The sequence below is a fragment of the Lepidothrix coronata genome, unplaced genomic scaffold (genome assembly GCF_001604755.1).
Source record: "Lepidothrix coronata isolate B3197 unplaced genomic scaffold, Lepidothrix_coronata-1.0 Scaffold158, whole genome shotgun sequence".
Lineage (NCBI taxonomy): Eukaryota > Metazoa > Chordata > Aves > Passeriformes > Pipridae > Lepidothrix > Lepidothrix coronata.
In genome coordinates, this window is record NW_016690338.1 from 950,771 (window position 1) to 977,275 (window position 26,505).

The 26,505-nt window shown below is 34.5% G+C and overlaps 1 protein-coding gene across 5 annotated transcripts in view; it reads left to right on the forward strand.

Moving 5' to 3' along the window:
* Positions 1-26,505, forward strand: part of DNAH5 (dynein axonemal heavy chain 5) — a 115,585-nt gene that overhangs the window by 43,965 nt on the left and 45,115 nt on the right. For all 5 annotated transcript variants that reach the window (XM_017829128.1, XM_017829131.1, XM_017829133.1 and 2 more), the window contains 18 exons: positions 250-462; positions 1,302-1,526; positions 2,811-2,983; positions 4,098-4,276; positions 5,746-5,933; positions 6,515-6,709; positions 7,349-7,483; positions 8,196-8,303; positions 10,899-11,052; positions 12,992-13,138; positions 14,794-15,035; positions 19,933-20,109; positions 20,269-20,473; positions 20,955-21,097; positions 21,811-21,945; positions 23,430-23,552; positions 24,568-24,781; positions 25,412-25,635. In XM_017829128.1, the coding sequence (XP_017684617.1) occupies positions 250-462; positions 1,302-1,526; positions 2,811-2,983; positions 4,098-4,276; positions 5,746-5,933; positions 6,515-6,709; positions 7,349-7,483; positions 8,196-8,303; positions 10,899-11,052; positions 12,992-13,138; positions 14,794-15,035; positions 19,933-20,109; positions 20,269-20,473; positions 20,955-21,097; positions 21,811-21,945; positions 23,430-23,552; positions 24,568-24,781; positions 25,412-25,635 (3,180 nt within the window). The remainder of the gene's footprint in view (positions 1-249; positions 463-1,301; positions 1,527-2,810; positions 2,984-4,097; positions 4,277-5,745; positions 5,934-6,514; positions 6,710-7,348; positions 7,484-8,195; positions 8,304-10,898; positions 11,053-12,991; positions 13,139-14,793; positions 15,036-19,932; positions 20,110-20,268; positions 20,474-20,954; positions 21,098-21,810; positions 21,946-23,429; positions 23,553-24,567; positions 24,782-25,411; positions 25,636-26,505) is intronic.

Genomic DNA, 26,505 nt, shown 5'->3' on the forward strand with positions numbered 1-26,505 from the left:
AAATGCAGAACTTGTCAACATATTGGGGGTTGTCTCCTTGTTCAGTTGACAGTGTTTTATTTAAAGCCTTTCTGCATAACAAAAGTAATGATTTAATTGTTTTTACATATCGCTGAACATGAAATTGGCATAATTTAATAGCTACCTAAATAAGTTTAATGAAGTGATTGCAGAAAAATGCAGCATTTGTTGTAAAGATAAACAATTCATCTATAAACACAAAATGCTTTTTTGCTTTGCTTTTATTAGATATATGATCGTATATTGTCGATTAGTTCACAAGAGGGTGAGACTGTAGAGCTGACTAGACCTGTAATGGCTGAAGGAAATGTGGAAGTTTGGCTCAGTTCTCTGTTGAAGGAATCCCAGCTTTCACTGCATCATGTTATTCGCCAGGCAGCTATGGACATTCAGGAAACAAGTTTCCAGATTACTGAATTTCTTTCTACTTACCCGGCCCAGGTAATATCATTGTTAAGTTAATGAAGAATTATTCACAGATATGTATCACATTTTTTCTTGTCTTTGCAATCAAAATTGTGGCCAGTGTTATAAATACAAAACTGACATTTAAATTTATCTTAATCACCTCAGTCTTTAAGTTACACTTCACTTTCATATGTGAAACCAAAAGGAGAAAATTTACCCTGGAGCTCTTGTTTAAAAGTAATACTGAAGGCAATAAATTAATGTAATAAAGTTAACACTATTTCTTTATAAGCTTAATACTTGACTATTGAAGGAAAAGCGTAACCTTTTATGATTGTTCATGTATTCAGGCTAGCACTATATATTGCTAACATTTGAAAATGAGAGTAATGTTGAGGGAAAATAATTTTCTTAGGAGAAGCTTCTTCACTTGTGATCAGGAATGTTGTTGGAGATGGAATAAAGAGTTTGTGAATTACTGAAAAATTTTTTTAATTTGAAGCATTAATTATTCACTGGTTAATTATTATATATGGTACATTAATTATACATCATTATAATTAATTATATAATTATTTGCATTATGTATAAGTATTATATATATGGTGTAAATTATATTGAACAGTTGTATCAGCAATGCACCACAGAGTCAGTATTTACAAGACTGAAGTGTGGACTTAACTATGTGTTTAGGAAGGGAGTTGGGATGCACAAAACAAATGCATAGGTTGAATGACCTCTGTATGGATACATGAAAAATAATTTTATACAAGTAGTAGGAGAACCATTTCTTTAATTTATCTGTGTCTGTGAATGTACTTTTTAGGTGAAAGAGAAAAGATTATGAAGCATATACTTTTATGTTTTCTAAGGTTGGGTTGTTGGGGATCCAAATGATTTGGACAAGAGACTCAGAGGAAGCTTTGACTAATGCCAAGCATGATAAAAAAGTTATGCAAAAGACAAACCAATTTTTCCTGGATCTTCTAAACATGCTGATAGACATGACAACAAAAGACCTTAGTCCAGTTGAACGAATTAAATATGAGACATTAATCACTATTCATGTGCATCAGAGGGACATTTTTGATGGTCTTGTAAGTATTAAAAGCTTTGCAATGAGTTATGAGGGGTTTTCCACATAAAACAATGTGAAATGATAACAAGAAAATATTAGTATACCTATGAACTCCTGCCTCATAAGATAAAGATTTAATTTCAAGACTGTAATGATTATGTGACCTGGAATATTATAAAAATGCTGATATTGCTTCAAACCATGTCTTAGTTTCCTTTTGAATAATTCAGTGGGTTTTCCCCTCCCTCACACAGTAGCAGAATTTTATAATGTTTCATGTTGATCCACTTAAGTTAGACACCTCTGTTGCATGATCAGTTAGGGACTTCTGTTTCCTCACACATTTAGTTGCAAGTAATTGCCCTTTCTCTGGACTGCATTGTGAGTTTCCATGAGTAAATAAAATGAATATAAAATTATAGTGCAGGGAAAAGTTTGAAGTTAGTTGAAGCTGCTATCTCCTCTCTTCTAGTTTCAGTAGCATATCTAATTAGTACTTAGGGATTTATTTATTCACTTCACACCTTCTCATGCAGACACAGGATGCTAAAATTAGGAAAATGAAAACATTTAGCTTAATCAAACTCAAAGCTGGCATGCCCTTTTACCTATACAAACCCCTAGACCTGATTCTAAAATTAGGCTGAGAAAAGCATTACTGAGTTTTGACCCATTGCTTATAGGCAGGCACCAATCTTTGCATTGTAGAATCATTTGTTTCTAGTTATAATCATTTTATGTGCAGTATAATTTTTAGGAAAAACATGCAGAACATTTTTTTAATCCTGTTTTAATGTTCAGTTTATCAACTGTGAGTTATTCCCAGCTCTGAATTTCTTAAATAGTATATGCACCATGACACTGCCTTGGAATACCTTTTTTCCAATTTGCACGTAGTTTTATACAATTCTTATGGCAGTTTTTAAAATCAAGTATCACATTACGTGCCTTCTACTCATGTAAAACTAAAGTGGTAGAGGTTACTAAAAGGAATGACAATTTTCATGTTAAACTGATTGTAATGACTCTTGTTTGAGGCTTATGTATTTGTATTCAGAATTTTGACACATTCGTCTAAAGCCTAAAGTTCTGTACAGGCTTCAGCAATGACACATTAGCAATTTTTGTGGTAAAAAGATAGGGTCTCCACTATTCTTGTGTTACTAGCTGTTCTCTACGTCTGACTGTGTGTGTCATTGTGATTGCAGTGCCGCCTTTGCAATGCTACTTAAATGATGTAATATAAATGTAAAAATAAATGTTAGCCATAAATGCTGCAGGCTTGTTTTCCCTCTTTTCTTAGTGTTGCATGCGTGTCAAGAGCCCTACGGACTTTGAGTGGCTGAAACAGTGTAGATTTTATTTTAAAGAAGACTCTGATAAAATGCTGATTAAGATCACTGATGTGAATTTCACGTACCAGAATGAATTCCTGGGCTGTACTGACAGGCTTGTCATAACGCCTCTTACAGACAGGTGAAAAAGACTAATTTTATTCCTTTTTCCTTTACTGACAAACCTAGGCTTTTACAAGAGCAATTTAGTAATTCCTATTGAATGCAGAATTGATCTCTGCAGAGTTTGTCCTTCATGATCTTGCCAAAGTCAATAATTTTACATGGAATACTTCAGTATTTTTGTTTCTGTACCTTACAATATGAATAATGTCCAGCTTAATTTCTGACACATAATTGCATGATTCCCACATACATGAAGTATGTGACCTTGATTCCGATGTATGTGAGGATAGTATACTGGAGGATCAGGTATATCCAACAGATACAATATGCAGAGAAAGATACAGCACAGAAGTAGGTGTTTATGGGCAAGCTAAGGAAAACATGAAAAACAGACAGGAAAAACATTTTTATTCAGCTGTAATAGATTAGAGATCTTTGATCTGAAAGGATATTGAAAGAATTGCAGCCATATTATCAGGGAGGTCAACCTACCTGACTTGAATAACACTAAGAATGCTTTATATGTTAACATTGGCAAAATAAGGGCATTGGGTGGGTTTTTTTTTTTGTTTTGTCCTGTTTTGTTTAGGTTTTTTTTACTATTCCGTACAGAAAATTCTAGAGCTTGTCTTGAGATATAATTATTAGCAGGTGTTTACTGCACTGCGTAGGCATGTTTCATTTATGAAAATGGGATGCACTTTTTGGTCCAATTTTAAAGGTGGATGACAAAGGAAAGGTTAGCTGTCTTTCATTATTGTATTCTATAGTATAATGTAGTTCATAACTACTTCAGATAAAGTGATTAATGAACCAAGCTAACCAAACTAAGATTAGGCAGCTTCTCTGTATCTGCTTTCTTCCCTTCTTGAGATATTTCAGTTTGCCGATTACAGAGGTTTATCTGTTCTTTCACTTTATGTATAACAAGCTGAACCTCAATATTCCCTGCATCAGAGACTGAGTGAAGGATTTTCCTCCTTACTGGTTTAATTTGTAATTAAAGGCATGTAATTTCATCACTTTCCTTTTCTCCTTAGATTAGACCTTATTTGAGTAAGTTCCACTGGTACTATACAGAAAACTGTGCATGGCAGCCCATTAAGTGATGATTGATTGTTGCCTTTTAGATGTTACATCACTTTGGCTCAAGCTTTGGGCATGAACATGGGTGGAGCACCTGTGGGACCTGCAGGAACTGGAAAAACTGAAACCATCAAAGATATGGGGCGGTGCCTTGGAAAATATGTAGTGGTCTTCAACTGTTCAGATCAGATGGATTTCCGAGGACTTGGGAGGATCTTCAAAGGTAGGAGTCAACTGTATCCCAGATTGTGCCGTATAACTAACTGGTCAAAGGAAGTGATTGTTCCACTATTCTGAGCTTTGGAGTGGCCCCATCTTGAGTACTCTGTGCAGTTTAGTGGCCCACAATGTGAGAGCATATAAAAATACTAGAATATCTTCAAATGTGAGCAACAAAGATGGTCAAAGAACTGGAGGGTATGACTTAAGAGGAACAGCTGAATATACTGTGTTTGTTTAGCTTTGAGAAAAGGAGACTGAGGGGTGCCCTTATTGCTGAAGGAGATGCTGATCTGTGTCTGGTAATAGGACATGGGGGAATGTCTTGAAGCTGCATTGGATGAAGTTCAGATTAGCTACTAGGATATTCACTGAGATTGTGGTCAAGCACTGGAATAAACTCACCAAGGAAGTAGTCAGGGTCTCAAGCTTGTCAGTATTCAAATAGAGTTTGGACAACAATCTTAGATATATGGTTTAACTTTTAGGTAGCCCTGTGTGACGTCAGGAATCTGACTTGTTGATACTTGTGAGTCCTTTGTAACTCAGAGTATTCTGTGATTATATGATTTTATGAACTATGTGAAAGTTAAAAATGCTAGAATATCTTTATCAACACATAACCAGCAGATGCTTCCAGCCTTTTAATAAATGCAAATAACTAATATCTTGTTATGAATATAAAATACGGTTGCAACACCATCTCCAAGAAATAGAAATGTCTGAAAACATAAGACAGTTTATGAAAAGATATATAAAGTCACTTAAAATAATCAAGGAGGAAAAGAAAAAGCTGTGAAATTTATTGCTGAACTGGTAGAATGTTTTGAATTCCAATTTCAGTATTTCTGCTCCTTCAAATGTCAAAGTTCCTATCAGTAGAAGGAAATGCATGAATAGTGCTATGTGTGTTAGGTGCAGATGACATCTTTTTTTTAGGCACCTGTCAGTCATGGCAGATATCAAATTAGAGATCAAGTGGATGTTCTTGAATACGGTGTAGTTGCAAGTGTCTGTATTGGTGTTTTTTTTTGTTCGTTTCATTTTCCCCAAAATAGCTAAGGAAGAATGCAGTTCTGGCACAGGCTGACCCCTAACTTCTTTTCTGATGAAAGCAGCTGTATTGTGCGTTTTAATATGTGCAATAAGCTATTGAAAACACACTTTATTTTCATAGAATCACTCCAGAATTTTTTTTCTGGGGTAAAGAGGAACAGGAAAACATTCAAGATACTGAGAAAAGGAGCAGAAATCAAAGGATGTAGTATCCTATACAATCTTACTTTTGGAACTTTGTGAATTCTTACTTGAAAAAGAATTAAAACTCTTCTCTTTGTTGCTTTCCTAACCCTCAAAAATCGACCCTTTTTTTTTTCCTGAGATAGTTTAACCTGATTTTTTGACTTGTGAATTGCACCAAAAAAAGGGTTAACACCATAATGGTCATATGATTAGTTACTTTTCTCTTTGAAGGTCTTGCTCAGTCTGGCTCCTGGGGTTGCTTTGATGAATTCAATCGTATTGATTTACCAGTGCTATCAGTAGCTGCACAGCAAATAGCAATTGTGCTGAGGTGTAAGAAAGAACGCAAAAAAAGATTTATTTTTACTGATGGAGACAACGTGGAAATGAACCCAGAATTTGGGATCTTTCTTACTATGGTAGGTATTCAGTAAGTTTCTAATATGCCTGTGATGATTGTACAATAGTGAAGTCTAACCTGGCATGTTTAATGTACTTGCTAATTCTTATCTCAGTCAGTTCTTAGAACTAACTCATTGACTGTTTAAGAATGTTGAGCATTACTGCAACGACAGTTTACAGGGTCTTGTTTCAATAACATCAAGCACATGCAATTAAAAAAATGCAGTCAGCACTATAAATACAAGTTATTATCTTAGTTTCAGATTGCTTCTGCACGCCAAGTTCTTGTTCCCGAAGTATGTTTTTTGCTATAAATACAGAAAAATCTCCATAGAGATATAGGTAGAAGTAGCCAGTAAAAATAGGACCTATAAGACAAACTCAGATTTGAAGTGTTTAGGGGGAAAATTTTTCATATCTTATAGATGTAAAAGAGGCAAAAATTATGGAGAGATATGGTAAATCTACATGGCAATTCATTTTTACATGTGATTTAAAGCCAAAAACCTGGTTTTATCTAACCATATTACACGTTGCTTTGTTGATCCTTCTATTTGTGCAAGGTGCAATCAACTTCAAAACCTATTTTTCTCTCCAGAATCCAGGATATGCTGGACGGCAAGAACTTCCTGAAAACTTGAAGATCAACTTCCGTTCAGTGGCTATGATGGTTCCTGATCGTCAAATCATAATTCGTGTTAAATTGGCTAGTTGTGGTTTCATTGCTAATGTTGTACTGGCAAGGAAATTCTTTACACTGTACAAGCTGTGTGAAGAACAACTGTCAAAGCAGGTGATTATGTTCATATGGGAAAAAGTTATTTTAGGGAAAAACTATATATGATATCACAAAGTATTCATATGAAGAAAATGGAAAAGTTCACGTTCACTAAGTAAGCTAAATGACACTTGCAGTTTAGTAATGCAACCCTCTGCTGTCCTGGAGATTAACTGCTACCACAGGTTTGTTGGTACAAGAACAGGACTATCATTCAGAACACAGCTTATTTTTAAGATTTAGCTTTAATGAATGGTAATGATTGAGACAAATAAAGGGCTTATGTACTAGTTAGCCCTACAGAGCGGATTGAGAGGCATTTGGTTTGTGTACCCTGTGCTTGTTTAGATGTTTCTCAAAGTCAGTTTCCAAGGGCCACAGAAAATTCAAAATAATACTGATGGAGTATTTCTTGATAGTTCTCATGATTGCATTTCTTTTTTCTGTCACACATTACAGTTTAGTAGATGGTAGAAGAGTTGGAGAGTGAAGTCACCCATAGTAATACAGCCAAAGTCTAGTTGTGGGATGTTTGGAGGCATTTGAACCACATGTGCCACTTCTCATACATGTCTATATCTTAAATAGTAAATAAGAATTGTTTCATCCCTATTAACTTGGAGAAAATTTTCCCAAACTTCACATATCTTCTAGGTGCATTATGATTTTGGCTTGCGGAATATATTGTCTGTGCTACGTACATTAGGAGCAGCAAAAAGAGCAAATCCCACAGATACTGAATCAACCATTGTCATGCGTGTGCTGAGAGATATGAACCTGTCTAAACTAGTAAGTTCTGGGGGCCTGATAAATTACTTATACTGCACTTTGGAGTTATGTGATCACTAGAAGATTGGATGTGACCTTTACACTGAAGCTAGCTTGGAAATGTTTTGTTCTCTGAATAGAACATTTTGGCTGGGATAGAGATAATTTTGTTCATAGTACCCTGTATGGGGCTGAGGACGAAGCGAGAGAGGGGCTGTGTGTTTCTTGGCTTCTTACCTGGGTTAAACTTTGAATTGTTCAGAATTTTTTTTCCGTATTTCCCCTGCTACCTTTAGAAATAAGTGACAAAATATATGTCTGTGTAGTAAGTTTAGAAACATTGACCTTAAGTATTTAGTAATGCTTTTGAAATAATCTGTTATTCACAGTAATGAGTACCAACTCACCCATCTAAATAGCTAAAAAATCCCTCTTTTGTTGTGATACTTCATCTTTTTTTTTAAATATCTTGGACAAATAATATTATTGCTAAAATCTACTTAAGAAATTCAGTCTGTATGTTGGTGGTTTATTTTGATTAATGGAAGCATCATGAGATCTCTTTCTGCTGTGTCCTGCTAGTGTTTAGCACCTAGAGGATTACCATAGTGGTTCCTTGTCTTCTCAAATATGTCTTTAGATCTAAAGGAGCAGTTTGTTTTTTTAAAGATGATAGAATAAATAAAATAGGTTTTAATCTGTGTGGCTTTTTGTTTTCCCTGATTTTCACTAGATTGATGAAGATGAACCTTTATTCCTGAGTCTAATTGAAGACCTGTTTCCAGATATCCAGCTTGATAAAGCAGGCTATCCTGAACTTGAAGCAGCCATTGACAAACAGGTGATGTTTCTCTTGATCTGTGCTGCTCTGGCATAACTATCATGATGTGACATCTAAGAAAATTATTTTTGTTGAATCTATCCAGGTGGTAATTATGTTTTACTATTTAGAAAAACAATAAGCTTTTCCATAAATCTTTATCATTGGCATATTATTATTGTTAAGCTTATTCTTCAGGAGGTCACTGAATTGTGATTGTGGTGCCCTGTGTTTTCTTGTGAGGCATTTGTGGGGTCCAGTTTTAAAAATGCATGTATATAAGTTTGCCTTATGTGACCCAGGATTAAATATTTGTATAAAATCTAACCATTGGAACGTGAACTTGAGAAAATATTTACCTAAAATGACACTTCTGTTTAATTTCCCACTAGATGTTTGTAGCATTTCAATAGGACCAACTTAAGAATATAATTTATATACATTTATAATAGATATATTATAGATATATCTAATAGATTAGATATATAAAATAATATATATATTAGATATATAGTAATAGTTATATTAGATCTGTATCTGTAATATAGATATAGTAGCTTTATATCTGACAGCTAAGCCAACAGCCAGTCACTTGCTCACTTTCCCCAGGAGACTGGGGGAGAGATTCAGAAGGGAAGAAGAGAGTGCAAAAAAGCTCATGGGTCTAGATCAAGACAGTTTAATAAATGAAGAAAAAAGAAATAGAAAAAGGTGATGCAAAAGCAGTTACTGACCACCAGCAGACTGATTTTCAGCCAGTCTCTGAGCAATGGCTACTTTGGAGAAACTTCCAGTTTTATTGCTGACCATGATGTTACCACTGCAGGAGCATTGGGCTAGATGACCTTTAAAGGTTCTTTCCAATGCAAACTGTTCTGTCATTCTATAGTACAGAGTATCCCTTCGGTCAGCTGGAGTCAGCTGTCCTAGCTGTGTTCCCTCCCAACCTCTTGCACATCACCAGTCTTCTCATGGACAGAGCAGAGTGAGAAACAAAGAAGGCCTTGATGCTGTGAAACACAGTTAAGAAACAGCCAAAACAGTAGTGTTATCAATGCTGTTTTGATCACAAATCTAAAACATGGCCCCATGTGGGCTATTATGAAGAAAATTAACTCCATCCCAGCCGGACGCACTACATATTACAAGTGTTAACAGAGAATCTTTTGAGAACATGTCAAGTCTGCTTGTGACCATACTTTTTTTTATTGATAAAGGAAATATCTAGTCCACAAGATTATTATAATATCCATGAATTTTAGAAATTATTAAGAAAAGTTTCCATTGATGGCATTGTATTAGAGTGAAGAAATAGCTACCATGACCATCTTGTGTTATGTGAGGAAAAAAATCAGATACATTCTATTGTATCAGATTTTGGATGTGTTACTGTATATATGTTGACTGAAAACAAGTCAGAGGACTATATTTGATACTGTAAAGAAAGGTAACTTGGCTGTTTTGGTGTCAACTGAAGAGTTTTTAATATGTAAAAGATAACAGTTTTCTTGTGTATCCTTGAAAATGGAGCATATGATGTTTACATTTTGTTTTGCAAACTCCATTGCTTCCACATTGGTGTTCTTCATGGTGATGAGAAGTTGGTGGCAGCATGGACTTCCTTATTGCTGTTCATAGATTTACCTTGTTCTGCCTTTTGTTCTTGGCTTCCTTGCAAAGAGAGATAAGCTGAACTGGTATGAGCTTCATTATGCAAGTGATATAGCAAGTGGTAATTCCAGTTCCATGGTCCTAACTGACTACGTGACAGTAATTGTAAAAGCTGTTTTATCTTATCAGTAAAAAGTTAGTCCTCTTTTCACTGGTAATAGTTTCTGAGATGCTTGTTGAACAGAAATTATACCAAAATTAAAATATAATTGTTATTTTGAGAGATTCACCTTTATATCATGATCTTGAAGTTGTAGAAATGTTTTTGACTGTCAAAAACATAGTGTACTATGAATCCTTAGGAGATAGTTCTAGCTTTTCTCTACTGGCTAACTACTTTCTAGTTCACATCCAGCAGAGTCATTTTCACAAGCAAAAGCAATACCACTATAGGGAGATTACTACTTTTTATTAGTATTAGTTCCAAGCTTAAAGATGTTAACAAGCATATGATATTTTATTTTAAAAAAATAATGATTTTTCTTGGAAAAATGCTGCTGAGAAGTTACTCAAAGATCTGTCTGTATACTAAGAAATATTTAACGATGCTTTACATAAAAAGTTTTGGTTATTTTAAGCATTTAGAAACACAAGTCATCATCATCATAAAAAAGCAGCTCTTCTGAGAAGCAAGTGGAAAAACAAGTGGAAAATGCTATGTAGCTGTGAAAGACATTACTAGCAAAAGTGTTTCTAAAATCCTTTTCCTTGAAATGATGTTTTAACACTAAGAAGAGCTAAAAAAAGGAAGGTTTATCCTATTTTGTTTTTTCTGAATGTGTATTTGAGTACCAAATATCTCTTCTTTTTCCAATGGTTTTTTTATATACACGAAGCCTTTACAAAGATTGTAGTAATCTGCTGAAGATATATATTTTTGTTAAAGCATCAAAGTATCTTGTGCACTAAAATAATAGTAATTTGGTTTTCTGTCACTATCTCTAGGTGGAGGAAGCTGGACTTGTTTGTCATCCTCCTTGGAAACTGAAAGTTATCCAGCTTTTTGAAACCCAGAGAGTAAGGCATGGATTGATGACACTAGGACCTAGCGGTGCAGGAAAAACTACTTGCATTCACACTTTAATGAAAGCAATGACAGGTATGTGAGTATTTGTATTTTACTGTATTGTATTGTTATTGAACTTTTAAAATGTAAACTTTAAACTGCATTAGAAAGCCTCAATTTCTTCACTGTGAGAAAATATTACTGGAAGAATCAGCTTGTGTGTTGAGATACTAATTATTGTAATAGTATCTTTTAAAAGCTTAAAAATGTCTGACATTTAAAGTCATATAGTTTATGTCCTATTTTCCATGTTATGAGACTTATATCAGGAATTCTTACTCTAGAAACGTTAAGCAAGAGGAGTTCTGTCTAGATAGGCAGCTTAGACAAGTGATTAAACCATCTCCTGGGTTTGGCTGAAACCTTTCCCTAATAACAGAACATGCTGAGTTGGAAGGAATGCACAAGGACCATCAAGTCCAGCTCATGGCCCTGCACGTGACCATCCCTAGGAGTCACACTGTGTATCTGAAAGCATCATCCAAATGCTTCTTGAACTCTGTCAGGCTTGGTGCTGTGACCACTTGCCTGGGGAGCCTGTTCCAGTGCCCAACCACCCTCTGGGGGAAGAACCTTTTTCCAGTATCTAACGTAAACCTCCCCTGACACAATTCCAGGCCATTCCCTTGGGTCCTGTCACTGGTCACCACAGAGAAGAGATTATAAGTATTTAGTTCTTTTTGAATACAATTCACAAGACAGGGTCTTTATCTGCAGCATGAAGTAACTATTTCTATCATTTGTTGCTGCTAGGAGATAGTTCCTAGTTAAGGCAGTGACAAAGTCTTAAAGGATATTCATTTTCTGTCCTGAATGGAGGCTTGAGGAGTGTGTGCTTTTTTTGTCCTCTGTATTTCTAAACAAAAATATTAGTTAAAGAACATCTGTTTGAGCTTATTAAACTAAAAGGTCATAGCTGGGGGACAAAACCCATCTCTTGAGGTAAGCTTGTTTTACCCCATTTCATAAGCTGCCTATACAATTTTCCAGAAATGGATAGCTTCTTTAAAAAATAGTTCAGCAATACATGCAGTACCCTACTCTGTTAAGAAACACTGTAAGCTCTATATTGCAGCGTAAATCACTGTTCCATTTAGGAAAAAAACCAGAAAGAACAGGTATATATTTATATATAATACTATACATTATACTATTTTTCTATGTTTTTCTAGCACTGAGATGTGAACTTCTACCAATCTAAAGCCACCACCAGCTTTTTCAAAGCCTGATATTCTCACACAACCTCATGAAATGTTAAACTACATGATTTGTCATATCTTATATGTTAGTGAACTCTGACTATCATGAAGATATTTTAAAACAAGTCATATTTTAGCTCTTTCTTTCAACATCTTATTATGGGCTTCTGACTAGTTTTAATATTGGGTTTTCTAAAGATGTCAGGTATAGGAGTTTTTAAGCTGTTAATAATGAGGAAAAAATAAAGGTTATATGATCATGGAATGGCTAGATAGAATTTAGCCCCTGAAAGAATTCAGAAGGATATGCCAATATCTTATACTTACCTATTCCAAGATATATGCAAGTGCACAACTGGGCAAAATTAAAAAAAACATTTAGTCATGTGGAGCATCTGTCTGTTATTTAGTCATTGGGTTTTAAAAATGTGCATCCAAACCAAAGGCTTTAAAGCTCTACTGCTTGATAAGCCTTCAAAATATTAAACTAAACCTCAAATAAATTTTAATTGCTGCTCTTCTGTTCCCCATGAAGCTATGAAATGTGAATTATACTTTCAAAAGTTTCAACCTTTGTTCGACTTTGTTTTGATGGCTCCCGTTAGCAAATGTTGATGTATAGCAAGAGATAAGTTTTCCAAGTAAATACACAACATCTTATAATTGTGAATGCATATTAAAGCATACATTTGGGTGTAATAATTTTGAATTTGTTGAAGTTCTGCGACTGCTGAAAAGAAATACAAAAACTAACTGATGATCTGCCTTCACAGATTGTGGACAGCCACATCGTGAAATGAGAATGAATCCTAAAGCTATAACTGCTCCGCAAATGTTTGGACGTCTTGATGTGGCAACAAATGATTGGACAGATGGAATATTTTCAACACTCTGGAGAAAAACTTTAAGAGCCAAGAAAGGTATAGTGAAAAACACTTCCCTCCAAAATGAAACAAGAAAAACCAAGCTGCTCTATTCTAAATGATTTGTGTTCAAACTGTCTAGTGTAACAAGTACTATTTCACTGAATTTGCTAAACCCTCTTTTTTGAATATTAAGCCCTTGTATGGAAGAAAAGTGGAAGGTAAGAGTCAGTTCCCCCAATACTGGTATACTATAAAAAATTTTGATGCAGTCAGGATTTCTATCTGTTCTCCAGCTGCCATATTAAAAGGGAGTGAATCTCATCAGCTAGCCCTGCACATATCACAGTCCATCTCAAATGGCACTAGAGAATTCTGTTTAGGCAACCAACTTCTGCCTAAAATAGTGCTAACATATATTCTTAGACTGCTATATTAACTAAAAGATTGACCTTGGTAGTTTGATGCTAGATAGATTCTTCTCTGTTTTGTCTGAAAATCTGATCTGTATGTGATCTTATCATTAGGCCTTAAGGACAAATGGGAAAAATAAAATAAAATCCTGACATTTATTGCATTATTTTCATACAAAAATTCTTAGTCTTCAAGAATATAGATATTTTTCAAATAGAAAATATGTTTAAATTTAATTTTTGTTGTGTGTTGTCTCAAGTCTAGAAATGTAGCAGCCTTGAGAATGTAGCATAGCATTAACTGTTGATTTTTTAATTTTTTCTCTTCAAGATGAAATAAAAATTAGCATACTCATATGACTTCCTCAGATTCACTCTTTGCAAAAATTCTGTAATGTCTCTTTATGAATCAAAATCCAGACCATCTCATGCTTGAGATGCCTGAACTGTAGTTGTAAAAAGCCTCTAAATAAAAAAAAGTTTATCATCTGGAACCTCTTTGGTTCATACCTAGCAATTCTCCAAACCATCTAGGTGTAGATAGTAAGGACTCACTCTGAAGGCACATCTTCGATTAAAGGGCTATCTAGCAATGCACAGTGGGGCTGTCTGCTCCCAAAGAGATGGGGAGCCAGAAGCCAAGGTGGGATCTCTTTCCAGCCAGGGCCTGTTACTCAGTATCCAAGTGAGGTGATCAGAACAGAGGCAGACACTCCTAGGAAACAGAGATAGGCTGTAAGATACATTTCTGATACTAAATTGAAAGCGAAGGAAAACCAAAAGGGAGCTGGATCAAGTTTATGAGCAGAACAAACCACAAGAATCTTCCTCTAATGGACTTCTTTTACTTATGACAGTGAACAATGATTTTTCAAGTGTTCTTTTAATTTGATTTGTCTACATTTATGCAAACTCTTTGGAAACAAAGGAATGCTGTTTAAATTTAAATATTTCTATAGCTCTTATCTTCTTTATGTTGTTTTATGTAACTCAAAATAAACCTATTACTGTCTTGAAGACTGGATCCATAAAACTCTTTCAGACTATTAAAAACTGATGACTTATGCTGATGACACTTTATGTATTGAACAATGGATAATAATTATCAATAGGTGACAAAATGAAGTACTTAATTGAAACTGAGTGATGGAAAAGGTAATTGTATTAAAATCTGAGATTCTAGCTGTGTGCATGAATTCAGAATTAGTTAAAAAGTTGTTTGCAGAGATAAGAAACTGGCCCTTGAAAGAAACTAGAACTTCCTCCACTGGCTTTTTTATCTGTTATTCTGGATTATAGGTGACCACATCTGGATAGTTCTCGATGGTCCAGTTGATGCTATTTGGATTGAGAACCTTAATTCTGTCCTGGATGACAACAGAACTCTGACACTAGCAAATGGTGATCGGATACCTATGGCTCCAAATTGCAAAATAGTCTTTGAACCTCATAATATTGATAATGCTTCTCCAGCAACAGTTTCAAGAAATGGGATGGTATTCATGAGCTCATCAGTTCTCAACTGGAGTCCTATCCTTGAGGTACAATAGCTAAGTGATTGATTATGTATTAGACGTTTTACCGGCTATTTGTTCAGTCTTTCACTGTTGTTACTTTAGGACCTATTCCTATTTTTGTGCCTTTTGCTATGAAATAGCTTTTACACTGTATAAACTTATAGGTCAGTACTTAAAATAGCAATGTTTCTGGTAGTTTATACAAGAATGAATGATTTTTTAAGGACCATAGTTAATATAGTACTCTATTAAAAAAAAAGGCTATTTCACTTTGAGACAAATTTATAATTGAAAGTATTTTATGCAATTGAAGAACAACTCAGTTTTCAGAATACCAACTACCTGACAGCCCCTAGTACAACTTTAGACCAAGGAAGAAAAAAAGACTAAACAAGCTGATTCAGGAATCTTTAAATCCTCAATAAAATAAATATAAGTTCTGTTGATATTTCTTAAAATTAATTGCAGTTGGGATTTAGAACCAGAAATAAAGTCAATGCAGCATCAAAGTATGTAAGTTTTAAATTGAGGTTCTCACTTGGCTGGCTGTTAACATTTCTAGAAGCAAAATATCTGAAGAACTGAGCAGTAGTTGCTGTCTCTCTGGCGTGGAATGAATAATTTAGAAAAGCAGGACATGTTTTGGAGTCAAAATCAGGATATAACATATTGAACTATCGAACTGATTTATAAAGTATTTTTCCTTTTCCTTTTTTGTTTTTTTTGTATTATCTTCCAAAACCCAGTAAAAATCAGTCCTAATCTTGACTGAATGCTAGAAATGATGTAGTGGATGGTACATTTTGAGACTTGAGCATGCTGGGTTTTTTTCACGTAGCAAAAATGTTTGTAAAGATGAAATATAAGAGTTCTCAAGAATCCACCTAATGTTCCATAGTAATATCTTTCAACAAAGGTTTCAGCATTAATTTCAGTTTTCTTTCCTTTTAAGAAAACAATAGAGAAAATACCAGTAAAAAAAAAAAGTTGATTTCTGATTATTATTTTATTCTTAAGCCCTATATTGACTTAGAACTCTATTGGTGAAGTAGACTCCTCAGGATTAACACTTTTAAAAAAACTGAATTAAAAGAAATATTACTTTATTTTCTCTGTATATTTTCTTGTCTATTCCATCTTGTTGAGTATATTTTGTTGACATTATTTTGCTTTGGTAAAACATGGACTGTCTCATGAGTATCAAAAATGAAAACTTTCTTCCGTGTGGATAAGACACTGATTCCTACAATCATATAGATAATTACTTAATTACCTTCTCCCGAAAACCAAGTTAATATACCTTTCTTCAGTATAATCCCAAATTAAATTCCTTTATATTGGCTTTAGACTTTAATTTTAAGCTAGGAATAATTTCTGTTTATGAAATTACAACACCATCCAGGCCCTTGTAGTGTATTTATTGCTCTACTTTTCAGACTCAAAAGAACAAAGCTTTATAGGTTACTCTGAGCTAACAGACTAAATTTTACTGTCCTTCTTTCTAGCAGTTATCACATTAATAAGTTTTTTAAATAATTTTTAAAATTAATGTTTCACGATCTCATTCTGTCATTTCATTTTTCAAATCAAATAGAATACCTATGGAAAATTCAACTAATCCTTACCTAGGTAATGTTGCTTAAGTAACCCTATGCAAATACAGTTGGCTTCATATTAACTTTCAGATGTCAACCTTTTGTAGTGGTTACTCTATGTTATTCTTAGCTTTCTTATTGTTTTAACCCTTAAAGGTTCTCATGCTTGCAAGTTTTATATAGCTTGCTTGTTTATAACCAGATTCCTCGTCCATAAATCCCTGATTTGTCTGGCAATGGAGAAAAAGTTGGCAAGCCACAGGCCATGGTTTGTAGCACTGCCTATGTCCCCTGTCCTTAATGCATTAGAGGTTTCAGCACAGACATAAGTCAAAAGAGAAAGTATGCTGCTGTACAAGCCCTGAGTGCCAGGCAGTGCCTGGTGCCTCTTTTTGGGTCTGGAGACAGGAACTCCTCTGGGGAAAGTGTGCCCAGGGCATGACATTTGGAACAGAAACTATCAAAATGAGGAAGGCCATAAACTTGTGATTTCTGGCAAGAGAGACAAAGTTTCTTTTCCATGTGCAGATCTGAAATGGCAGGTCAGTATAACACCCTGAAAATAGGTGAGGAGCATCAAGACCCACTAGGGAAGGCAACAGAAGCCAGTTTAACCATAACCAATTAAGAGGAAAAGGAGTGGGGATTGTCATCAGAGAGTCCTTCCTGTGTCAGAAGCACCCAGGTTCTATGACTTATTGCCTATGGAGGTTTGTTTGTGAAATACTAAGGGGTGCTGCAGAGGGTCAATTATATATTTCCCTAACAGTGGCTGGAGCTTTCCCTTTTAGAATGAGATTAAATCACATGGAACTGTCTGTTCAATCACAGCTCTTAGCTGTACTTTGGAATCATCACTAATTAATTTGATAAGTTCTTTTGTCAAGTCCAAAATGTTTGTGTTCTTATTAGGAAAAAACATGTTTAATAGGTTTTCTAAAAATTTGGCTGGTAAAACTTCAGTTTTACCAATGCAAGTACAGGCAGCCAACACAAGTGCCTTATGTATATTACTGCCAGGGTTTACTTTTTTAAAATTTTTTAAACTAATATGGATACTTGGGAACGTGTAATTGTAAGTGTCCTGCATCTAGAACAATGGCTGCCATGTTCCACTTTTGTTGTTTCTTTCCGTGCCTACAACACTGCATAGGGCCTCCTGATGTTAGGTTCTCTCCTTGAATCGGTTAATTTGTAGAAAACCACTTCCTGAATGTTTCAGCTTCCATTGTGCTATAGATTCATCGGCAAAGACAGCAGAAACAAAGAAAAACATTTTATTTTGCATTATCAGTTGTGATTTATCTCCTCACTTTGAAGTGATATGCAGACGAAATTTAGTTGTGTTGAAGTAAGTGTTGTATGAAAGTAGTTTCCCTTAATCCATATATAACCTTTTGCTTTTCATTTATTTTGATCGTAGCAAGAGTCTAAAGGAAAACTTTTTTGTTTGTTTGTTTTTGCCTTTGGATATAACATAAAGAAATTATGTTCATTTCACCATGAAACAGCCCTTCCAACCTCCCTTCCTTTCCCCCTTGAAAAATATGCTATAAAATTTCAGCCTGTAGGTATTTATAATTTGATCCAATAGCATTTATTTGTTTTTTTCATTTGGTCTTACTTCATAAATAAAATATCTTGATGGATCTTTCAGTATACCTCCCTTTAAATCTATTTTGTAATGCCATATACTACATATTTCAGCAGGTCAGAGTAAATGTTAACCTTGCATTGTTCAGTATAGGATTTCCTTACTTTTGTAATAGAATTAAATGGAGTTTTCTTTTTTAGTTCTCTAATTCTCAGATGCTGAATGAAACATAATATTTGTTGATATTTCAGAAGAACTTTGAAAAAAAAATTAAAGCCAAATATGGATAACTTAGGAAGTTGTTGCATATATTTAGATTTTCAATCCTTATAATTTTTGAGCAACTAAATATAGCTGCCTATTGGGATGCAGTATTGTGATGTGCAACTTCCAAGTTCAGTGAAATAGATCTCAAACTTTTCATATTGCTGTTCTTGTGTAATGCGTTTCTTAAGCAGATTTTGTAAAGTGATCAAAGGTATTTGATCCATTATCATCAACCTTCTCCAAAGCAAGAACATCTTATTAGCATTTATATTTACCCCTAATATCTTTTTAACAATCGGTGAAGTTCTGGATATCTGTTTTAAGCACTTCTGCCAATTAATCATTAGCACTTTGTTTTCCACCTACCTATCTCTAGAAAGTTTTTCATATATATATACCTATTTGTAACCAGTCCCAGAGTTTATTTACTTTGAGAAGTAAAACGTAGAATTTCAAAATATTATGAAGGTAATGGAAAGCGTAGAAAAGAATCATAGAAGCACAAAATAGTGGAGGTTGGAAGGGACCTCTAGAGATGGTGTAGGTGAATATAGCTCACTCAAAGCGGTCATCTAGAGTAGGTTGCTAAGGCCTGCATCCTGTTGAGTTTTGAGATGGATAGAGACTCCAGAAGCTCACTGAGAAGCCTGTTCAGTTTTTAACCACCCTTGCAAAAGAAAAACACCTTATGTTTAAAGGGAATTTGTTTGATTTCAATTTGTATCAGATTTCATTTTGAGTTTTGGGGAAGAATCTACAAGTGTTTTTGCTGGTGCTTATATTTAATGTAGGAAATAAATTCATAGGATGTAAATGAGAAGTATTGTGCCACACAGATGAGAGAAAACTTAAAGGTAACTCAAAGGAGCATGTTACTACTTTCAGTTAAAGGCATCAAAGAACAAATCCTTTTCTGTGATCTTAAGAAGTGGGTAGTTTTTTTTATCCAGCATTATAGATACTGAGATACACAGTAAAAACACTACACACACCAGCAGACATCCCTCCTGATAGCCTAACTTTTTTTCTACAACTACCAGATGTTTCTGGGGTATCCTGTATTGTTTTCCTGGTTAGAAATAATGTTGTGTAGAATAAATCAAACTTGTGTCCAGTAAATATTATATTCTTTCTTTGTAGAGTTTTTGCATGCTTTTTACAGCTGTCGTGATTAAAAAATATTTGAAAATAATGATTTTTGTGCTTTTGAAAGCTTTAAAGTGCTTTTCCTCTTCAGTGTTCATCTTTAACATCCAGTAGGAATTATGCATACCTGGGTGAAGTTTGACCTTCTGCTAGCTAAACCCTGGCCAACAGGCAGGGAATCTGAGACATGCCCTCTCCCCTCTTTTCCCCCCAGGAAATCAACTTTTGATGCTTGTTGAACCTTTTGAACTACTCTACTTGAATTTAATGAGACTTGGATTGGGAACTAAATTTCTTTTCTTGACATGCTTTGCAACAGGGATTTTTGAAAAGATATTCCTTCCAAGAAGCTGAAATTCTACGTCAGCTGTATTCTTCATCGTTCCCAGACTTATACTGCTTCAGCATTCAGTCTCTGCATTGCAAGACTGAGATGTTGGAAGCCTTTGTGATTATGCAGAGCATTAATATTCTGCAGGGCCTTATCCTGCCTAAGGTAAGTAGTGTGGATTTTTTTAGTCTTACTTTATCTGTCTGTTCATTGAAGACATCTGGAAATTTAAATATGACTGAAGGCTTTTAACCTGATATTACTAATTATTATCAAGTAGAATTTTCAGGCTAATGAAAATAAAAACCTAACTCAATCCTTCAGGAGCAAGGTGGAGAATTGACTCCAAAATACTTGGAAAGGCTGTACATCTTCTCTCTCATGTGGAGTGTAGGAGCATTGCTAGAACTGGAGGACAGATGCAAAATGGAGTACTGGCTTCGAAACCACGCAACAATAAAGCTTGATCTTCCCTGTATCCCAGAAGGCAGTGAAGATACAATGTTTGATTATTATGTGACATCCGATGGTTAGTAACCCAGCAGGGTCATGTGGATTAAAATTTAAAAGTAATTTTTAAATTGGGCTTCTTTCAAAGAATTAATTAAGTAGTATTTTGTAGCTTTCTTTTGCGTCCCTTAGCAAGTTTTGTTTTACAGCTAAATTTTACTGGTGATGTTAAGTTTTTTCCTTATTTCCAGTGAGTAGTCAGAATGTGAATATATTGCTACAGAAAGCTGCATGGACTTTGCTATGATGAATTGTCAAGTGAATAAAAGCAGACAGTCTTTGTTGTTGACATAATTTATGTAGGAAAGAGGAGTAAGCCTCTTAGATACAATTTGAGAGATTCTATGGTTATATGATTCTATAATTTTGGTCTGAATATACAGAGTGGGATTGGTGTGTGTGAGACAGAAGCACTGACAGATGAGTCAACTCAATGGAAAACAAGGGAAGCAATGATGCTTTGTATTTCTAAAACATTAACTTAATTTCTTTCTTATTAGGGAAATGGAAGCACTGGAATACACATGTTGAAGAGTATGTATATCCCAGTAGTGGAATGCCAGAGTATGGCTCCATTCTTGTGCCTAATGTTGACAATGTGAGAATGGATTTCCTTATTGAAACCATTGCAAAACAGGGCAAGGTACTTTTTCTATATTTCACATCAAAATAGTGCACGATAATGGTTTTGAATTAGAAGGGAAATATTATGTTATTGAAAAGGATGAAATTTTTTTTTTTAAATTGAAAATGATGTTTCCTGAAGGTGCATTCGTGTAAATGTGCTTGAACTCTTTGAGTACTCACTGCTTCCAAACTTTTCTGTCTTCCCCTCACCCATTCTTTTTGTAGTGGAAATAACTGTAATATAACTGAGATTAGGTCAGAACAGGATCATTTTTTTCACGTACGTGTTGGAGAAGGAGAAGCACATAGAGCAGCAGACTCATATAAGACTCAGCTGGTAGGAACTCTGCCAGCATGGGGCAGTTACAGAGTTTATGTAACTTTAGGTTGTGCAATCCTGTTCTTCACCAAAACTGTGTTACATAGTCAATTGAAGTCTTTCAGACACTGAGTCTCTAGACAATACACTCTTTTTCAAATACTCAACTCCTTTATGGAATAATGCATTAGTTTGGTTGTGCTGACTGACATGACCATTAACTGCAAATATTTTTAATTTGTCAGGCCTGAAAAGTCTATGAGACATTAACTATTTTGCTTCTGAACCCTTGTTAAGAACTCACTTTAAATAGCTTTTCTAGTTTCTTTTCAGTTTAAAAGCTAAATGGGATTGCTGAGCTTTTGCCGAGCTTTTGTGTTTCATCTTATTTCAATGTTGTCTTTGTCTAGGCTGTCCTACTAATTGGTGAGCAAGGAACTGCAAAGACTGTTATCATCAAAAGTTTTATGACAAAATATAACCCTGAAAGCCACATGGCTAAGAGTTTGAATTTTTCATCTGCAACTACCCCATTAATTTTCCAGGTATAGTAGTCATTAATCTCTAATGCAATGTGGCTGGTTTCAGAGAATGTTCTGAGAATTTGCCAGGAGAAAGCTGCTGAAAGTGATTCTGAACAACAAAAAAGCACCTGCTCAAATGGTCGAAGTGTCCTAACACATGGTTTAAGACTTCTGTAATAAACATGTTCCATTGATGTAGTTATTGAGCTGTTCTTGGACTGTTAAAACACCATGCATATTATTTTCTTCATCACATGTAATGTTTTTGTGTCAAATGTATCTGTTCTCACTAACTGGGAAGAGCTGTCAGATTTCACTAAACGCTGTGGGTAAAATAAGTGCTACCCACAACAATCTGTCATAAAAAGTATGCTGTCTGCAATTTAAATTTCTGTAAATTCAATTACTCATTAAAAAAGTACTAACACATGCAGTGCATCTGCTCTAAGTTCACATATGAATACTTAAATACCAAACTATACTGCCCGTCCAGATTTCTACTGAGCTAATTTTAATTATTCCAAGTGTCTTTAATCTGCTGGCGATATATATGGGAAATATTTTTAATGAAGTCTGATATGCCAAGCAAAAGCACTATCTCCTGTAATCAGAAGTGCTATCTATAAGCTTGATATCTATCATCTGGCTCTATATCATAGTAGAAACTATTAACATATTTAATATATAAGTATGTAATTCTGATCTAAATTTCCTTAGTATTTTTCCTTCTATTGGTTGGGCTACAAGAAAAAGTAATGTATTTTTATTAAATAAATGTAAATTTAATTGATGATAGGTGAGAGTCTGATGATGAAGATATCTGAAATAGATATGCAAGACTAACTGTCAAGTCTCTGTTAACAATCTAAACCAAAATATTGTCTGTTACAACACACGTGCTTTAAAAGTAAAAAATCTCGGTCTAACTAATGCCACTTGTGTAAGAAGACAGGAGCCTAGGCACAGTGCAAGAATGCATGTATTTAGGTTTATACTGAAGAATAACTATGCATGGTTAAGTGAGCTTTCATTTGGTATAGAATAAATGAAAACTGGATCTTAAGAAGAACAGAGAAATGGAAAGATAATGAGAAGAACAGTAGAAATAAGTCTACTATTAGGCAAAATTATTTCATCAAGTCTATTTATGCATGTGAGTTTAATTATCACTGTATGCTTTTATGAAGTACATTGATACTTGCTGGAAAGGTCTCCTGGAATCACATCTTTCATTTAATCTTTATTGCTAGTAACCATCAAATTTGCTAATAAATGAATAAAATGAAAGTTTGATATGTATGGTTGTCTATTCTAGACATTTGTTGTATTTAATATCAGCCTAGTGTTGCATAGCTTGGGATTTCAGACACTCTAGCACAACTAGCACAATTACCTCCTGTCCTGTGTAAACCTTACTTAGTAAAATTCTATGTAACAGAACCATCAGTATGTTTAAATGAAAGGAGATGCCCTTTGTAACTATGTTGCTAATTGCTTTTTAACAGCGTACAATAGAAAGTTACGTGGACAAGCGCATGGGCACAACTTATGGTCCGCCTGCAGGCAAAAAGATGACAGTCTTCATTGATGATGTGAACATGCCCATAATAAATGAATGGGGAGATCAGGTTAGTTTGTAAAAGAAGAAAAAAGAAGACACGAGATATTTTATTTCTTTTCTTGCTACACCATAAAATTGGCTGCTCAATCAGTCAGAAGAGGGTAAATTTGATAGGTAGTACTTTATCTTTAAACAGTCATTTTAAAGAACCCATCCACATTACATTGTCATGAATTAATTAAAAATAAATATAGTGACTACAAGAAGCAGTTTGAGTACTTCTTAAAACATGCCTATATCATTTTAATAATTTTTTTTACCAAAACTCATTTGTTAATTAAAAAACCAGGGAATTTGGCATGCAAACTGTGATAGCAAACTGACATTGTGGACAATAATTAAAATACTGTGAAAATTGAGAGGTAAGGAGTGTCTTTTCTGTTTTAGAAAAAATGGAAGTAATCTTTATGTACATTGGCAAGACTGTTCTAAAGTATATTGCTTTGGAAACTAATGTTAGAATTTCTATAGAAGTATAGTTGTAGAATGTACAATCTGTGGGGTGGTTTCAGCTGGTCAAACAGAAAAGCAAGATGTTCATTTATGGCTAAAGAAAAGGATCATGCATTCTTTTATATAGGACTAATTCTGTGTTTGCAGCTTGAAAACCATACTTGTTACACGTGGAAATTTAATAAAAATATTTTGTATCATATGCAACATGTAAAGATGCATCAGTTTGGGCTTGATTAGAACAAACTGGAAATTTTGTGTTAAAAGGGATTCCAGCATATATAGAAACCATGCAGTGTTCAAGTGAGAATAAATTATAGTATGAATGATTAGTTCTAAACTAGGGATTCCCCTCTACTGCCAGGATTTTTGTTCATAGATATTACCAATGGAAAGGACAATCCAAATGTGCTTATTCCTGGCAGTGCATTTTTGATCTGAAGCAAATAAGCAGGGGGTTGGGTGAAAAATAATGAGATACTCTTTATTAGGTCTTTCAAGTATATGTTTTATATTTCATTTAGTTGTATGCATAATAATCTGTTATGTAAAACCTGGTTATTTTACAGGTCACTAATGAGATAGTTAGGCAACTGATGGAACAGAAAGGACTGTATAACCTGGAAAAACCTGGTGAATTCACCAACATTGTGGACATTCAGTTTTTGGCTGCCATGATCCACCCTGGGGGAGGTCGCAATGACATTCCACAGAGGCTGAAGAGACAATTTTCTGTGTTCAACTGTACTCTGCCTTCTAATTCTTCTATTGACAAAATTTTTGGTAAAGGGAAATTACCTTTGTATCCATTTCATTTTTGAAAATAGTAATTGATTTTTCTTTATCCTTCTATTTATAAACATTATGGTTAAAATTGAGGCTTAATCCCACTCTGATTTGTTTACTAGCACATTTTCCTTCAGTAATCACTCCCCACCTGTAATGTCATTAATCTGTAATTTTTTCAGGTCTAGTCACATCTCTGAATCAATTGGTATGCTAAGTGTTAGTAAGAATGACATGAAGGTATCATTGTTGCAGTGACAATGCTAGAGAGATGCTCATGTGCTGCTGGTGCTAAGAATAAGTGACTATGACTAGACTTTCACAAAGGACAGGATCATACTGGTTTCTCAAAAAAGGCTAGCTATTGAAAGGCAGTGGAAGCTATTTTGGGAGAAAAAAGAACATTTTAATGCACAGTTAATTAAAAGCTAAATAACCAGTGAGCGAGCTGATGGCAGAATGGTGTTAAGAACAGGTGAATCAAGATTTGAATAAAGACTGGAAAGCCATTTCAACAAACTGGAAAAGGTTTGGGGGATTATAAAAAAAGAAAAAGAAATTTCAGGTGATCATTGCTCTTAGTATTGCCCTAGTGTGTTTTTAAATTGGCATTTTTTTTTCCCCCAGGTGTAATTGGAGAAGGGCACTACTGTAGTGAGCGTGGATTTTCAGATGATGTGAGGAAAACAGTAGCCAAATTGGTTCCATTGACACGCAGACTGTGGCAGATTACCAAGCTAAAAATGTTGCCCACACCAGCCAAGTTTCATTATGTCTTCAACCTTCGAGACCTCTCGAGGATTTGGCAAGGAATGCTGAACACTACATCAGAAGTGATCAATGAACCAAAGGTAAGTGCAGCACATCAGTGACTTTGTTATAATTAGTGTATAATTACTGTAGGAAAGAGAATGAAGAATCTATCTTGGCATTTGAATTTGTTTTAAAAAATGAAATTTCAGTGTTTTTTTGAGGAAAAGACGTTTTAGTCCAGCTTTTATAGTACCAACTGAAATGACAACTTTGTTGAAAACTCTAACAAAACCTGATTCTTTTACACAAGAGACTTTGCTTCTACTTTCTGTTGCTGACAAATGCTACTTTTTTGGAAAGAATTGAGAAGATAAAATTATGAGAAGTAATGAACTTGTTTTAACCCAATGAAAATGCTTATATATTGATTAAAAAATTAAATAGTTCCACCTTCCAATTATTGTCTTGAGGCTTTCAGTCACTACATATTATCTGTCTAACAAATGATTTCTGGCTTACGGTTTAAAAGGAAGAAGTAGTAACAAGTCATACTGATATTTTTGTTCCATAATCTATCTTACTTCGAGAAAAACATAATTTCTCTTTTAATTGTTTTAAGGTGAAGTTATCTAGAGTGTTGGGCTCTGAAACATGAAGTGCTGTAAAAGCAATGTTTATGGTAGTCATGGAAAACTTGTTAGATATTTGGGTTATATAATCACTTTATGTTTAATGTACATCCCTGATTGTTGAATAAGCTCCTGAATTGTGCTGTATTTAAAATTTAAATTTTAGAATGGATTTTAATTTCTAAAGCTAAAAATATAGAGCACTAAGATATATGTATATATATTCTCAATTAATAATCTTCTGAAGTATAACAAACAATTGCTTAAAATGTGACTGTATAAATTTACGTGTTAGTTCTGAGACTTGACACAGTATGTGGTGCTGTAGGCTGAAACAAA